This window comes from Arvicanthis niloticus, chromosome 28, assembly GCF_011762505.2.
Source record: "Arvicanthis niloticus isolate mArvNil1 chromosome 28, mArvNil1.pat.X, whole genome shotgun sequence".
NCBI classification, from domain to species: Eukaryota; Metazoa; Chordata; class Mammalia; order Rodentia; family Muridae; genus Arvicanthis; species Arvicanthis niloticus.
Genome location: NC_133436.1, coordinates 4,554,541 through 4,572,203, shown reverse-complemented (window position 1 = coordinate 4,572,203; position 17,663 = coordinate 4,554,541). Strand labels below are relative to the sequence as shown.

At 46.3% G+C, this 17,663-nt stretch overlaps 1 protein-coding gene across 9 annotated transcripts in view; it reads right to left on the bottom strand.

The window, feature by feature from the left end:
- Window positions 1-6,065: 6,065 nt before the first annotated feature.
- Window positions 6,066-17,663, bottom strand: part of LOC143440026 (uncharacterized) — a 63,394-nt gene continuing 51,796 nt past the window's right edge. For 6 of the 9 annotated variants that reach the window (XM_076926616.1, XM_076926622.1, XM_076926618.1 and 3 more), the window contains 6 exons: window positions 16,351-16,434; window positions 15,224-15,330; window positions 11,417-11,477; window positions 10,536-10,732; window positions 6,901-7,057; window positions 6,066-6,275 (listed from right to left, as the gene is read on the bottom strand). In XM_076926616.1, the coding sequence (XP_076782731.1) occupies window positions 6,180-6,275; window positions 6,901-7,057; window positions 10,536-10,732; window positions 11,417-11,477; window positions 15,224-15,330; window positions 16,351-16,434 (702 nt within the window). In that variant the 3' untranslated portion in view covers window positions 6,066-6,179. The other 3 variants (XM_076926619.1, XM_076926620.1, XM_076926621.1) reach the window with 2 other exon arrangements.

Here is a 17,663-nt window from a genome sequence, read left to right as displayed (position 1 = left end):
GCAAACAGCTTTTTGCAGGAGTTAATTTTAAGAGGAAACTGGGAGGGAGGTCTGTGTTGGAATGAGCTGGGGTGGGTTGGTAGGTTCTGATTATGTATTTTAATTACGGTAGCTAAATGGAGGTTTTTGATTGCTGGGCCTTGATGAGGTGACAAGCCTCAGGAATGAGTCAGCATAAGAAAGTGGTCAAATAAGGGAATAGACCTTGGTGGTTAGCTTCAGGAATGTGACCTAACGGTTTAGGGGAAGGGCAAGACCTGATGGTGTCATGTTTGCCCTGCTCAGGCCTGCAAGAACTCTTCAGTGTTTGTGAGTGTGAGTGTGTGTGTATAGGGTGTGTGGTGGGGGTGTATGTGGGGGGGTGTATGTGGTGTGATGTATGTGATGTGGTATGTGTGTATGTGTGTGTGTTACAGTATGATATGGTATGGTGTGAGTATATACGTGTAGTGTGTGAGTGTATGTATGGTGTGTGTATGGGGGTGTGGTGTGGGGGTGTGGTGTGGGGATGTGTAGGTGTGTGTATAGTGTGGTATGTGTGTGTTACAGTATGATATGGTGTGTATATATGTTTAGTGTATATGTGGTGTGGGGTGTGTGTATATGTATGTGTGTGTTACAGCATGGTCTGTGTGTGTTATGATATGGTGTGGTATGTGTGTGTGTATGTGTATAGTATGTATATGGTGTGGTGTGTGTGTATGTGTGGTGTTTAGTATATAGCGGACTGTGTGTATTTGTCTGTGTGTGGTGTATGGTATGGAGTGTGTGTAAGTGGTGTGATGTGTGTGTGGTATGTGTGTGTATGGGGGTGTGTGTATATGTGTGTGTAGTGTATCATAGTGTGTATGTGTGTGTGTGTGTGTGCGCGCGATAGGGCACACAGGTGCCTACAGAAGCCAGAGGCATCAGATCTCCCTGAAGTTGGAAGCACTGGCGGTTTTGAGCTGACCTGGACACTGGGACCTGAACTCCTCTCCAAATCCCCAGGGCTTTATTTTCTTTAAAAAAATTCATTGTTTGTTTGTTTGTTTGGTTTGTTTTGTTTTTCAACATGGCAGTGCACATGGTAACAGAGAGGAGACAGATCTCTGTGAGTCTGACACTAAGCCTGGTCTACACAGCCAGTTCCAAGGCAGCCAGAGCTATGCAATGAGACATAACATTGTGTGGACATACGTGTTTAAGTGTGATTTATGTGTGTGTTCACAACACTCACATGGAGGTGGGGAGCACAAATTATGGGGGTCAGGTCTCTCCTGCCACATGGGCTCCAGGAATCAAATTCTCACACCCCAGAGGAGAGCTTTGGATTCCCCAAAACTTGAGCTATAGACAGCTATGAACTGCCATGTGTGAGCTGGGACTTGAACCCAGGTTCTCTGGAAGAACAGCTTGAGTTCTTAGTCTCCGAGCCATCTCCCTAGGCCCCGTGGCTTCAGTTTTAGTCCAGTATTAAACACCTCTTGGAAGTTTATCCCTGAGTTGATGATCATACCAGAAATGGATGAAAGTCCAAAGAGGGCCCTGGGTCACCCCTCCAGGCTACCAGTAAATGTGGGACTCCAGCTCCATGCCAGCTGGGGACCCAGAGGTCTTCAGAAACAGGATCAGGAAAACACACTGAGGGGTGGGCAGGATCAACTCTCCTCTCCTTCCCAGCCACCATCTCTAGACTGCCAAGTAGCTCTTCTGACTAGATGACAATGTGGGGTTTTCTTGTTGTTGCAATTATTTTATATTTTCTTTTACTTTATTGTATGGGTTTGAGTATTCTTCCTGCAACCCCCCTGGAACTGGCCTTAGAGATGGTTGTGAGCCATCATGTAAGTGCTGGGAATCGAACCTGGGGCTCTTTGCGAGAGAAAGAAATGCTCCTGACCACTGAGATGTCTCTCCAGCCTGTTACAAGGTATTTAAGAGACAGATGCTGAGAGATGCTTTACCATTACAGTCTGTACAAATATTCCCAAACCTGGAAGACTCAAGTCTGAAACACTTCTGGTCACAAGCATTTGAGCCAAGGAATCCTTAACTCGCATAAACAGGTTTGGCTAGTTTTCAACCCTCTGGGTTCTGTGCTGAGTACCCAGACCTCTGATGTTTAGAACAATGCTAACAGGCTATGTTTACTCAGACCAGCTCTTCTCCTTGTTCACTGGCTGATAAGGAAGTGCCAGCCTGTCTTCCTTTCCTTCAGCTCCTCCCTCCTCCCACCTGTCCTTCTGTCCCTCCTTTCTCAATACCATGTTGACCAGGCTGGTCTCGAACTCATGGGCTCAAAATATTTTCCCATCTCAACTACCCTAAAATCTGAGAATCATATTCTCTCTCTCTCTCTCTCTCTCTCTCTCTCTCTCTCTCTCTCTCTCTCCCTCTCCCTCTCCCTCTCCCTCTCCCTCTCCCTCTCCCTCTCCCTCTCCCTCTCTCTCTCTCTCTCTCTCTCTTTCTCTCTCTCTCTCTCACACACACACACCTCAATGTAAAATATCCTTATTGCACTGACGACGTGCCAGCTGTATGCAATGTATCAGCATGGAATGAAGAAACTCTATAACCTTCTTATTTTCTTTCTTTTTTTCTTTCTTTTTGTTTTTTGTTTGTTTGTTTGTTTGTTTTTTGTTTTTTGTTTTTTGTTTTTTGTTTTTTTTGTTTTTTTTGAGACAGGGTTTCTCTGTGTAGCTCTGGCTGTCCTGGAACTCACTCTGTATACCAGGCTAGCCTCGAACTCAGAAATCCGCCTGCCTCTGCCTCCTAAGTGCTGGGATTAAAGGTGTGCACCACCACCGCCCGGCGACCTTCTTATTTTCTGACCTCATCCCTAGCTCTACACTCTAACTAACTTTCTGATTTTCCCAAGGGCTCAGACAACTCATCCATGAAAATATATACTTCTACAGATTACAATTCTATTTCCAATATGACGTGACAGTCCATTTTCCTCGTTGAATATTTTTATCATTATTCCTTCAACTTCATCAGAATCTTCCAAGGTGGCAGCTTTTCCTACTGTCTCTTACGCTAAGCACAGACTGTCTCCTTGAAGGGCTATAAAATGAAGAGGGTGATATCAACTATATTCCTGAAATACCAGCTGGCTTCCACATGGCCAGTAGTGGCGCACCTCAGAAGGTGCGGGCAAGAAAACAAGGACTAGAGCATGGTTCCTGCTTTCCTTCTGAGGAACCTGCAAGCGCCAGCTCAGAACCTGGGTCTGTCTTCTCCTCCTCGGGACCTTCTGAGCCTGAGACAAGAGCCTCACCTAAAGGTATTCAAGTTATCTTTAAAGTTCTGTTTACTGGGTTGGAGAGAGGGCTCAACGGTGCAGAGTGCCTTTGCTCTTAAGAACACCCAAGTTTGGTTCCTAGCAACCACTCAGTCCCCAATTCACAACCACCTGTAATTGCAGCACCAGGAGACTGGATATGTCTGGTCAATCATGGATGAACACACACACACACACACACACACACACACACAATGGAGGTTTGTATGTGCTTGGCCCAGGGAGTGGCACTATTTGGAGGTGTGGCCTTGTTGGAGGAGGTGTGTCAATGTGGGTGTGGGCTTTAAGACCTTCATCCTAGCTGCCTGGAAGCCAGTATTCTCTTAGCAGCCTTCAGCTGAAGACGTGAAACTCTCAGTTCCTCCTGCACCATGCCTGCCTGGATGCTGCCATGCTCCCATCTTGATGATAATGGACTGAATCTCTGAACCTGTAAGCCAGCCCCAATTAAATGTTGTCCTTATAAGACTTGCCTTGGCCGGGCAGTGGTGGCGCATGCCTTTAATCCCAGCACTTGGGAGGCAGAGGCAGGCAGATTTCTGAGTTTGAGGCCAGCCTGGTCTACAGCCTGAGTTCCAGGATAGCCAAGGCTATACAGGGAAACCCTGTCTCGGAAAAACAAAACAAAAACAAAACAAACAAACAAACAACAACAACAACAAAAGACTTGCCTTGGTCATGGTGTCCACAGCAGTAAAACTCTAAGACACATTTAAAAGTTAATTTTTTAAAAAAAAAATCTGCTTATTCATAGAAGAAATGTTTACAATAATTAAATACAGCTAAGTTTCCCTATAGCATTTAATCTGTATACTGTAGGGCTGGAGAGATGGCTCAGAGAGAAGAGCACTGCCTGCTCTTCCAGGGGACCCAGGCTCAACTCTCAGCTCTGACACATCAGCTTACAAACACCTGTAGTTGCAGCTCCAGGGGATCCATCATTCCCTTCTAGACTCCTCAGGCACTGTGTGCATGTGGTACACAGACATCTGTACACATAAAATAAAATAAATAAAAATGTATAAACGATGATAGCGTTACCGTTGTTTTCTGCCCTTGTGTGGGTCAAGCTTCTCCTACAGTATTGCACAGGAATGAAAATGGTGTGGAATCTTATGCTGTCCCTAACCTCAAAAGAAAAGGCTATGCTGGATCACTGTTGAGCATGCTGGGGGGTTTTTTTGTTTTTTTGTTTTTTTGTTTTTTGTTTTTTTGTTTTTTTTTTTTTGGTTTGTTTTGTTTTTACACATATTTAAAACATGCTTAATTCAAAGATTTCCCCTCCTTTCAAAATCTGCTATCTTTTTTTTTTTTTTTTTTTTTTTTTTATCGTGGGAAGAAGTTACTGAGATGGGCAAAACGTTACTAGGTTTGGTTGCCACTGTGTTTTTAGGAGTGTTGCCTGTGTCGTGAGGGACAACTGTGTAACTCTGGCTTCGTGATTGAGGATACACTGCCCTCACAGAAGGACATGCTGCCCGCACAGGAGGAGCTGGGAACGGCTCCTCAGGCCCTTTCTCTAGAGAATTTATGTTTGAGTTCTGTTGTCTCCTCCTTATGCATCCGCAGACTTTGATGGATGAACCAGTGTGCCTAACGTTTTCTTATTTTCTTAGAGGGTTTGACTGAGTTGTCCTAAGACTCCTAAGGGTTCCTACCTCTTAAAAAGATTCTCTAAGAATCTGCTGTTACTCCTACTGGGGAGCGGTCTGCACTTTGGGTGTTATCCCTTGGTGAGACCTGCTCTTCTGAACTCTCTGTTTTCTTTTTGTTTCTTTGTCCCTCCCCCTCCAGTGGACTAGGCTGCCCAGGAGAACTCCTTCTATAAACCAGGCTGGCCTCAAATTCAAAGATCCACCTGCTTCCGCCTCCTGAGTGCTGGGATTAAAAGTGTGTACCACAACACCTGAATGAATTTTTTAAAAAATTATTCATCTTTTACTTGTATGGGTGGGGTGTTTTGCCTGCATGGATGTCTGTGTGCCATGTGCATGCACGACCCACAGACGCCAGAAAAGAGCATCAAGCCCCCTGACACTGGAATCCAGTGAGCCACCATGTGGGTTCTGGGAAATAAAGCCAGGTCTTCTGCAAGAGCAGCCAGGGCTTTTAAGTGCTCCCCCCCCCCTTTTATTAGTATTCTTGCAGTGCTGGAGATTGAACACAGGACCTTGAACATCAAGTAAAGCACTCTCCCACAGCCACATTTCCAGACAGTGCTGTCGTTTCTACTAGTGTTTGTGGGGTTTTTTTTGGGGGGGGTCCCTAAATCTGATAGTTGATATTTTCCATCTCTTCTGGAAATATCTTTCTCTTCAGCTTCTTCTACAGCTCCCTCAGCATCACTGCTGGACCTGGGGTTCAGCGCCACTGGGCTATTAAGGCCAGCATTGTGTCTCTGGCCTCTCTGGTTCACGCATTCCGTCTTCTGGCATGCCTAATCCAATCCCTTGTTGGACTCTACTTCTATTTATTATATATTTTCTTATTTATCACGTTCATTTCATTTCATCAAACACCCTTGATTTGTTTTCATGCTTTTTTTTTATCCTTACTCATTATTTGAAAGCTGTTTTAAAAATAATTTTTAAGGGCTGGAGAGAAAGTTCAGCAGTTAAGAGCACTGGCTGCTCTTCCAGAGATCCTGAGTTCAATTCCCAGCAACCACATGGTGGCTCACAACCATCTATAATGGGTTCTGATGTCCTCTTCTGTCATGAAGGCATACATACAAAGAGAGCGTTCATATGAATGAAGAAATAAATAAATCTTTAAAAAATAATTTTAAAGAAAGAAAACAAGCTAATTTTATTTAAGACCCTGCAAAGCAAGCACCAGGCAGAAGGACCATGAGTCAGAAGAAGTGAATAGCCATGGGCTGAAGCCTCGTGTTTCAGTGTGCTCTGCTGCTGCTGCTGCCCACTGTGCTGTCTGTCTGACCATCTCCATCATCCAAATTCACGGGTCGGGCTCTGCATGATGGTGTCACCTTTATAAAGAAAGAAGCGCCAGGCATCTCATGTCAGGCACGAGCATCTTCACCGGATACCAACCTTGCTGCTTATCATAATGCAGACCCAAAGAAAAAGATAGCTGTCATTTCCTGTTTGGATTTTTTTTTTTTTTTTATCTAATGACTGTAAAAACAACAACAACAACAAAATCTTATTCTTCATCCACATAGTTCACCCAGTATCGACTTGCTGTCTTGGCCTCCTACAGTGAAAGAAGGGGAAAAAAAATAGCAGATATTTACACAAACTCTTTCGTTGTTCTCAACAATACACTCTGAGGGTTGCAGTGTGTAGTAACTTTGCTAATAAACTCTCACCCAGAGTTATTGGCTCCAACTCACCCAGGGAGTTGAAAGACATTAGAGAGCTATTCATTCCTCTCTGGTACCTGTCATTATCCCAACATCTCCCATACCTCATCTCTTGGTTGCTGGCCCATCTAATTTGCAGCCCGGAAATCCTCAGAAATCTCACACTTGCTGGCACCCTCCTCGGCCCCACCTCCGGGTCTTCCACCATCTCCTGCTCTCATCTGTCCTTTGATCTCATGGAGAGCTACAGCCTCCACCCAGCACAGGCAAAGAGAAAACAGGAACCTACCACCACAGGATGGGTCTGGATCACGTGTGCAAGGGTCAGGGGTGCTGTAGGTCTGGGGTCTGGGGTCACCCCGGCAGGAGCAAGCTTGCCCCTCACATGCTCTGTGGTCCCCCCGGCAAGAGCAAGTGTACCCCTCTTGTGTTCTGAAAGCTTGCTCCTAAAGCACAGAGAGGAGAGATTCTCTTATAGATGACATTCAGACTGTTTTCTGTACACAAACTCAAAATGCTGTTAGCAACCAGTGCAGACATCTTTCCTGAAAATAAAGGGTTTTCCCCCATTTTATTCATCTTTATGACATTAACTTTTGGGGATCACAGACTTCCTCAATGTAGTTTAAAAAAACAATTTAATGTGTATGACTACTTCGCCTGCATGTATGTCTTTGAACCTCATGCATGCAGTGCCCATGGAAGCCAGAAGAGGGCACTGGATCCCCTGAAACTGGAGTAGTAAGCAGTTGTGAGCTGCCATGTGGGTGTAGGGAATTGAACCTGGGTCCTAAGAGTAGCCAGTGGACGCTCTTAACTGTGGAGCCATCTCTCCAGCCCTGTCAATACCATAATTAAAAAATAATCAATAGAGTCCTCTCTCCAAGACAATAGTATCCACATTCAAATGTGGTATGTTTGAAGGAGGCTCACATCTCCCCAAAGCTATGAGATTTAATCATGTCATTCCCAGAATGGTTCCTCTTTGACTGGGCTCTGAACATATCTCTCCTGGTGTGTCTGCCACAGAGTGTATCAGCCATGAACTTCTAACTTCTTTCTAAATAACTTGAACCCACAAGGATATTTTAGCACAAACTGGAATTCACCATGAATAAAAATCACAATAACCCTAACACTAACAAATTCAATAAAGTTTGGCTTGGCATCTGTACAAAACAGCACCACCTTGGAGATGGTTTGAGAGCCAAAGATGCTAAGACAGTGCCTGCTTCTAGACCCTTCTTCAATCCTCATCGAGGTCCTTATCAGAGACATAGAAGCAAATGTCAAATAATGGCATGTGTGTGCAAGTGTGAGTATAGGTGTCTGTGTGCAAGAGTGTGTGCATATGTGTATCTGTGTGCGTGCATGTGTGAAGGCATATATCTATGTGTATCTGTGTGTGTAAGGGCATACATATATCTCTGTGTGTGTGTGTGTGTGTGTGTGTGTGTGTGTGACCACATGTATTTCTGTGTTAGTTTCTGTATGTTTCTGCATGTGTTTGGAACTCTATGTATGTATGGTTATGTGTCTGTGTATGTCTGCATGTGTGTATCTGTGTGTGTGTGTGTGTGTGTGTGTGTGTGTGTGTGTGTGTAAATATCAGCTGTCCTGAAGCTTGCATGAAAATCCAAAGAAATGAGAGATTTTTCCCCTCAGTTATGTTGGCTTAAACTTGAAGTCACTTTGTATAGGTGGCCCCTGGGGATCTCCTAGAGAAGAGAACAGCATCTATGTCACTTTGGAGACTAGAAATCAGAGAGGCTCTAGAATGAACAGGAACACTGGTCCTCACCCATCAGCACCTGTACAGTGCCAGGGCCTTGTCAGCACTCGAGACTCTCCTGTATTGCCTGAAATAATCTGGCCAGAAAGTTGCATTGATTTATGTTTTTAGATTTATTTTATGTATATGAATGTTTTCCCACGAGGGATGTGTGCCACGTGCATGCTTAGTGTCCTCAGAGGTCAAAAGAGGGCATCTGATCCTCTAGAACTGGAGTTACGGATCATTTTGAGTGTTGGAAGTTGAATTTGGTTCATCTGCAAGAATGAGGGCTCTCAACCCCTGAACCATCTCTCCAGCCCTGGCAGGCTGCTCCTTAAAGATAAGAAGGTGTGTGGTAGCTTCATTCTTGGTTACAAGGTGCTTTGCTGAAATGCCAATTCTCTTCATTGCACTCATTCTAGAAAGGATTCCAGACAGAAAAGTGACGTTTATTACTAAAGTAACACAGGACTGGAGGGAGTGCTCTGTTGGAAGGCTTTTACCAAGCCTCACTAAGCTGGAGTGCAGCCAAAGTGTCGGTCCACAAAACCACCCTGCAGGTTAACAGAGGGCATCAGGGGTCAGGCTGGAGCTAGATGGGAAGTGTTTGTTCAGAGAGCACTCATAATGAATAACCGTATACCTGGGGGTCCCTGTGATTTGCAGTCTTACGCAAGAGTCCACACCTAGGGAGGATCTAACAGGACAAGCAGGGAGTTGTGTCTAGCCTGGTGTGACCAGTGAGGACTAACTAACAGCCAGCAGCCCTCCGTTCCTCCCTTATGAGATTACTGGTCAGGAGGGTGGGGAACTGGATATGGACTCGATACCAGTTGCAACTGATACATAAATGGGCAGGGCATTAAAAGAGTAGGTGTCACAGACAAATGTGATGGAGGACATCTTGTTCACATCACTGAACTGAGTCCTCCAACAGCCCGAGGTGCAGGTATCATTGTGCATACAGTATAAGGTGACGAAACACACGGAGCTTCTTTGAGATCTTGAGATCGGAAAAGAAAGCACAGTTGAGTCCACCTGTGTCAACATGCAACACCAACCATGCCTCACATTGGGGACCAGGGAGTGGTGTGTAAAGGAGAAACTGCAGGCTTGAGGTATATAGCTCAGTGGTATAGCATTTGCCTGATATTGAAAAGATCCTAGGTTCAACCCCAGCACTGTAATAACAATTAAAATTAATCAATCAGTCAATTAATCAATAGTTGATTAATAATTAATTTTTCCCCCAAGATGGGGTTTCTCTGTGTCACTCTGACTGTCCTGGAACTCACTCTAAAGACCAGGCTGGCCTAGATAAAACTAAAAGAATCTCATGGGGTGTCTCCTGTAAGGTCGAGGTAGCAGGCAGGAGATAGCAGGTCACACTTTAACTCAGAGATGAAAGCCTGATATAGAGTTTGGAGGCAGCAGGGATAGGCACCTGCCCAACCCAGGGCCCCTGGGAAGAACAGTAGAGAAAGTGGTCTGAGGCTGGCAGAGACCCAAAGTGGGAAGGAACCTGGGGGTGAAACCCAAATTACCCACTTCTCACTTCTCCTCAAATTCTTCTATCTCCTATGGTAAAGTTCTGTTTGTAGTTTTGTTTACTCGTTTCCTTTTGCAAGCGTCTTATTTCTGACTTATTTTTTACATTTATTTAGTACTTGTGTGTGTGTGCACTGCCTGCATGTGTGTGTGCATGTATATGTACATGCATGTGTGTGTGCATGTGTATATGTATGTGCATACGTGTATGCATGCCTGCATGTGTATATATGTATGTACATGTGTATGTGCATGTGTGTGTGCATGCACATGTATGTGTGTGCTTGTATGTGCATGCCTGTGTACATGCATGCCAGCATGTGTGCATATGTATGTGTGTGTATACATGTGTGTGCACACATGCTTGTGTGTGCAAGTATAAGTGTGTGTATGTGCAGACACATAAGTGTGCACATGCCTCTGTATGTGTGTACACATTCCTGTGTATACAAGGACATGTGGAAGTCAGAGGGTAATTGTGGGAGTTGGTTCCCTTCTCCTACCATGTGGGTCCCAGGGATCTCAGGTCATCAGGCCTGCAACAAGCCCTTCTACCCACTGCGCCATCTCCCTGGGCCTGTTCTCATCACTTGGTGACTCACGTGGCACACAGGGTCACTTGGTGTCTTCCTGTCTTCAGGTGAGGACTTCCCTGTGGACTTCTTGGACTCTGGCACTTCAGAAATCGGAGGGCAGGTCCTGCTCGAGGCTGCTGGCCAGGGGCTGGGGTGTCCTCCTCCCCTGGTTCTCTTGGTGGAACATCTGCCAGTGTACGTCCCCTTGGGACCATATAATCCAGCTTGGGAAGGAAAAAAACACTTGGATTTGTTGTCATCATTGAGAACATGAGAGATGGATTTTAGATCAGAACTGGGGTGGTGGGCAATGATCTATATATTCATATTTGAAACATTTCACTAATATGTGTCAGTATAAAAAACTATACCTTATCACCAACAGTTACCACTTGGGTGTGCCTTCATGCTTGCGACATGAGTCCATCTCTTCTCTATAACCAGTCCTATTGACCCAGCGTAGTGTGGGAAAGAGCAGAAGACCAGGGGAAGGAAGGTGGGATGGTTTGGGCTCTGCACCATTTTTAGGGTGGACTTGATAATTTCCTTTTGAGACAAGGTCCTTGGGTATCCCAGACTGGTCTCACATTCACCGTATAGCTCGGAATGACTCTGAACTCTCAATTTTCCTGCCCCTACCTCTCCAAGTGCTAAGATTACAGGTACATGCCACTGTGCCCTGTTCACACAATGCTGGGTTTCTTGCATGCTAGGCAAGCACTTCTTTAACTCAGCTGTACCTCCTCCCCTAAATCCTGACTTGAGTAACAAGTCCAGGAAAATGGAACTGGATCTTGCAGCCAGGAGACAGTATACACCCCACCCCAAGTCCCTCTGTACCTCCCAATTCTACGTCCAAGCAGGACGGATGTGGTTGGTGTTACCCCCTGGGCCCGTAGGACACTGACCAGGCTTCTAGCTCCATACTCAGCATCCATGTCTGCAAAGCGGCCATCTCTCTCCAGCAGTCTGCCAGGGTGGTACCAAACAGAGAAAAGCAAACACAGAGGAAGCTGTCAGGCTCGGCACCCCTTGAGTACACAGAGGCTGCAGTCACATGTCCTCAGGCTGGACACCCTTGGCTGGGTCATCCTGCAGGAGGCCACACTGACAGGCCAGCTCTCACACAGCACGCAGTTATGCTGTACACGTGGCATGGATTTCAGAGGACATTTTTACCATGTATTAACAATAAAGTTTGTCACAAACCTGGGCCTGTTCTGGGAGAGCCTGCGGCTGAAGGAGGACACTGTGGTGGAGGGAAGGCTCCTAGAACAGGCTTATGGGATAGTACCCTCTGAAATGGTTGACTGCAGTTTTTAAACGGATCCTACTAGCTTCTCTGAGCCTAGTTTCAGCTCTGCAGTGAGGGATGAGGGCTGTCTGCTATTATAACAATGCTCTGTGTACCTCACATACTGATCACAAAGGAAAGGTGCACTGGACACTCAGTGTCCCTTACCTGTGCTGAGCACAGACACGTGAGATACTGTGTGTCTGTGTGTGTATATGTGTGCACGAGTATGTGTGCATGGATGAGTGTTTGTATATGTTGTGTGTGTAAGCATGTGTATACACTTGTGTGTATGGACACACATGTGCACATATATGGTAGGGAATTTCCTTAATATCTTTGGCTAGCTCCAGAACCTGGGGTGCTTGAATAAACCTTGGCTCTGTCCTAGGTTAATATACTTCATTGTGTAGTCTCAGGAACATCTCTCCATTAACAGTCCTCCTGGGAACTCTTATGGGTTCTCAGACCAGCTCTGTGCGAATACAAGGTTATCAAATTGGGACTATTTTTCTGTCCGTTTCTTTTTATGAGACAAGGTCTCATTACATAGCCCCGGCTGGCCTAGTACTAACTATGTAGACCAAGCTAGCCTCAAACTCACAGAGACCCTCCCCCCTGCTTCTGCCTCTGGAGTGCTGGGATTAAAGGTCTCTGTGTCACCCTGCCTGGGGCTGATTTTGAGGTCCTAGGCTGGAGAACCAATAAAGAGCCACACTGTGTTACTTGGCTGAGGAGTGTGGCCACAAACAAGGCCTGTGGTTGCTTCCCATTGCCTCCTGTGCAGCTCCTGGTGTCCCCAGAACACCTGAGGCAAAGAAGTGGGCCACCCATGCCCAAGGGGCTCAGCTGAGCTCACAACACAGCTGGAGGTCTCAGGGTTAATCTGTGGGGTCACCAGGGAGCAAAGGCAAGCAGTCTGGACTAGATTCTGCTGAGCTAGGACAGGACAGGTGACATTTGTCCTTGTACACAGGGAACAACAAACACCTAGGCAGAAGCAAACAGTCTTTAATCAGTTGGGAACAGCTGTTTGACAAACTGCTTTCCTCAGAGAAGACCCGCCTCTGGGAGGATGCTCGCTAATTAGGACCCTGGGTGGCTCCTTTGAGGGAACTCCAGCTGGAGAATGTAACTGTCAGAGTTCCAGGGTTACTTGCTGTGTGCACCAAGGATGGGTGGGAGAGGACTGACACACAAGGCCTCCTAAAGGCTGAAGCCAGCCTCAGAGGGTGGCCATCTCCCATTTCCGGGAGAGTAAGGAGGGAGGGAGGCACAAATGAGAGCAGGAGTTGCAGAAAACAGCTTACTAAATGCAGGCACAGAGACAAAGCAGACTCTCCAAGTAAGCTCTGACTGGAGCAGACCACAACTTCCTTTTCCCTCAGTGGGGTACCAGAAGTCACTTCCATTCTCAAGAATCCCCAATCTTTATGTAACCTCTGTGCTCAGTGTAAGAAAATACAAACCATAGGGCCAACTTGGGGGGGGGGAGGAAGAAAATGGAGGAACTTTGAAGAAGCACCCTTCCCATCTTTTTAACCAAAAACATGAAGCTTTTGTTACTTTACCAAAGTAATTTACACTTCCCAGGTCATGTAAGTTAAATACCGCAAAGGGCTGTACATAGTTCCATGCCCTTGAAGGGGCCTTTTACCTGCTGGGCTGTAAGCATGAAGTTATGAGGCCTTCAAGTGGCCCTGTCCTTGGCCTTAGGTCCCTTGTACGTGGGAATGGGGATCTGCAGATTGGCTTTATGGTCTGGACCTACTGTGTTCCCAAGACTACACCGATTGGCTTAATGCAGGCGAGAATATTTTGATGTCACCGGCGGTTCTGAGGGAAATGTTGCAATGGGCAGGGACCCAATCCTGAGCTCGGCTGGATCTGGGGCTCACACGGAGGGGGCCTTAGAGGTGGGCCTGGTAGCACTCCCAGACCAGACAGCAGTAGTTGCTATTTCCCTCATTCTAGCTGATTAAAGGGAACAACTTACTCCTTAAATTGCAACAACAAAGGCTTGCCTTCTCTGTTCAATCAGAACAACACGGCCACCTGATTCAGATGCTAATAGTGGGGCCAGAATTGGTCCCTAAATGAGGGAAACACTCCCCCTGACACCACCCACCGCCCCACAAATGACCAGCTAGTGGCTTCTTTGCCACCAGAATCTGTTAAGCTTCTCCCAGGTGTATGCTCCGTTAAATGTTTCATGGGAAACACCCGAGTGGGGGGGAGAACAGATTTCCCAGAAGGGTGGGGGGGGGGGAGAGGAAAAGAACTTGGTCTCCTGCAGGACGGACCTCCCCCCTGCGGCAAATACAGGGCATTTTAACAGGTTGGATGCTTCGAGGAGAAAAACCACAGCCTCAGTTTATCACAGACTCTGATAGCCTCTCCTCTGTGGATTCTGAATGAGGGACTTGGTTTCTCAGCAATCTGGGAGCCGGCTTCCTGTCTGTCATGGACACTGGTTGGTATACACAGCCTACAGCACTGGCCCTAACTGCTTGTTTTCTTGAGCTCACAGGGCAGGCCAGAGTCAGACAGCTCAAGTTCAACTGCTAGGTGGCAACTCAGGCTAGGTCCTAGACCATACACTGGGGTTCACTGCGTCCTTGGTCAGGTTGGGGGAAGTGAGGGTAGTGCCTGCATCTCTATGCTGTTGCAGAAAAGTGCATAAAAAGCACATGCAGAGGCTGCCTCTGACTTCAGTACAGCGTGTTTGCTGGTAAATATTTACCTTACCTCTGTCTCATCTATTACTTACAAACTATGTGCACTTTGACCTCACACACTTTCACCCCACTTAGCAGTTTGGCCTCCAGGGAATGGTGCCCAGAGGCCCTGCTGGTGCACAGGTCAGTCTGCCCTAGTAGTAAGTCCTCATGGCTAGACCAAGTACTGCATCCAAGTTCACACCAAGGAGCTTCAGTGATCCCCAGCCTGGGGAGAGGATGAGCCCCTGGCCTCACCTCTGCCTTTCCTTCCCACATTCCTTCACAGCCTCACAGAATGCCTGAGCCTTTGGTTCCACCTTTTACTACAGTAGGTTCTTCCTGGTGATTGGATCGTATGTTCCATCTTCCTTTTGTAAGAGGCTGTTTAGTAATGACAATTCCTTGGTGTCGATGTGAAAAAAAAAAAAAAAAAAAAAAAAACAGTTAAGGTGACCGTAAAGGAGACATAGAAGCAGTCGCTAAGGTCCTGACCTATGTAGGCCTACCTTAGCCAGGCTTGGCACGGGTGGGAGGCTAGGGGGTGGGAGGCTTAGGAAGGAAGCAAAGAACAGAGGGAGAGAGGGGAAGGGAAAGGGAGGGGGACCTAAGTACAGTGATTCACATCATAATCCAGAGGGATTTTGAGTTTGGGCTGCAGAGTGAACCCTCAAGATCCTGTCTCATAAGGGAGGGGAACTTACCTTCTGGAGAATTCCATGTTAGCAAGAGAGGTGAAATACATCTGATACAACCGACTAAGATACATCTTGCTCTGGGAATCCGTCTTTGTCTTACACGTAATCTTGTTCTGTAAGATGCATTTCGCCGCTGTGAGCACATCTTTTATGCTCACAACCCACCTAGCAGCTAGCATTTGAATTTGTCAAGCATGGGAACACAGACCCCTTTGTGAGACCCTGGTACAGACTGGCAAGCAAGCCACATGTGGCAGCTGTCCCCCTGTCCTGTTTTTCATGATGGTTAAGTGGCAGCACATACTCTTATCTTCGGTTTATAGTGCCTGTGGTATGTGGGCATTTCACCCTCGACTTCCTCCTCAGCCTCACATTCCTGGAGGTGTGATGTCAGTACTTAAGCTACTCTGCCTTCATCTCAAAGAACAGCACCAAGAGATGGAGAGCCAGGAGCTCAAGAGAGCCTGTACCACCCTGACACTGGAAAGAACAAATGTCATTATTTTTTATAACGGCTGAAGGTAGTAGCCAGTGCGTTGTTTAGGATAATATTTTAAAAGCCTAAACACAGTAATGAACTACACCACTCTTTAAAAAGTGAGAAAAATATTTATATTTATCTAAATATTTACTCCCCCCCCCACCCCCAGTGGTAGGGTATCAAACCCAGGATTCAAGCATGTTAAAGTTCTATCTACTCAAACACTGGGCTACATCCCCACGCCAGAAATTGCTTAAAAAACAACAAAAGCAAAAATTATATACAATTAAATTCCAAATGATTGACTACTAGGTGGGAGGACGGTCTAAGAATAAGAAAATAGACCTTGAAATTCTGAGACTGCAAAGCTAGAGGGGCAGGATGGATGGAGGAAGTATCTGAGCTGGGGGAGCATGGGGGAGTGTGCTAGCACCTAAGCCTGAGACAGACCACACGCATACACACACACACACACACATGTATGTATATGTATATATGTGTGTATGTATGTATATATGTGTGTGTGTGTGTGTGTGTGTGTGTAAATAGGCATTCCTCAATGAGACTTCAACCCTTTGTCAGGGTTAAAGTTGTTCTCAAGACCAACAGCTGAAAGGTCACCCAAAGATGAGGTGGAGTCCCACGAATTCACCTCCTCAGGTCCTCGATGAAGCCTCTGCGCAGCTTCTCGCTGTTGGCACCTTTTTCTCAATTCCGTGAGGCGAGCGAGAAGACTCTTGGATGAAAACAGGAGAAGTCTCCTTACAAATGTCTTCCGATGGGCCCTTTGCATCAAGCCTGGCAGCCATGTACTGGCCCCTTCACCTCTGTCACCCCATGACAGCCCTACCCTCGATGTAGGACTCCGGGTTGTGTCCACCCTCACTCAGAGAAGTGAGAAGGCTAGACCCCACCTCAGGCTGGAGTACATACATCAGTCAGAACATATGAGAGAAAGTGGGACATAATGAGTGAGAGAGGGGAACGGAAGAGGGGAGAGATCACATGGGCTCTGCGTGTCATACTAAGATACACATAAACACTCCCCGAAGGGGCTGGGAGGCATGGCGAAGAAAAACTTGAATCAACAGAACTAAATGAGAATAGAAGACACAAGGTCAACAAGCCATTTAGGAGCAAGTAGATCTTCTGTACAAACCCAACGAAGCACACAGAACAAATCAAAGATCTAAATATTTTTTCAAAAACCAACAACAACAGCTAACCGTGTTCCTAGATTGCATCAATTTAGTAAAACTGATATATAGGTAAACACAATTCATACCAAGAGTCTGACCAAGAGCCGAGGAGATGAACCTAGTTCAAATCCTGGAGCCCATACGCAAAGCTTGTATTTGGAGGTGCAAATGTCAGTGCTGCACGTCTGTAATCCCAGCATGCCTCAGGAAAACACTGGGTGGAGTCAGGAAGACAGAGGCCATGGGCCACATAGCCTGGAGCACATAACATAGCAGCAGCAAGACGAGGGAGACCCAGCCTCAAAAAGAACCAGCCCCTGTTCTTTTAAAGAATGCCCTGTTACCTCCACATGCATTCTGTGGCATGTGCACAAATGTACACATGCTTGCACACACACACACACACACACACACACACACACACACAAAGTACATAAATAATTTTGTAAAGATTCCAGCCCAGTCTGTATAAGCATAGACTAGTGCACTCTAATCTGTACGGGAAAGTAAAAACTGGAAAGTGGAGAAAAAAGCTAAAACAGAATAAAAAGGACAACAGGAAGGCTTATGACACAGGGTCACTGATGAAGTCTGTATGACATAGGTAGCAGACACACACACATAAATCAGGGGAGGAAACAGACCATCCAGAATGCACCTGTGATAGCCGCACCCACGTGACAGCAAAGGCACACTGCACACACCCTTTTCCACCAATTACACTTGAGGAAATGAGCAAATGTGGACAAAAGCACATACACTCACG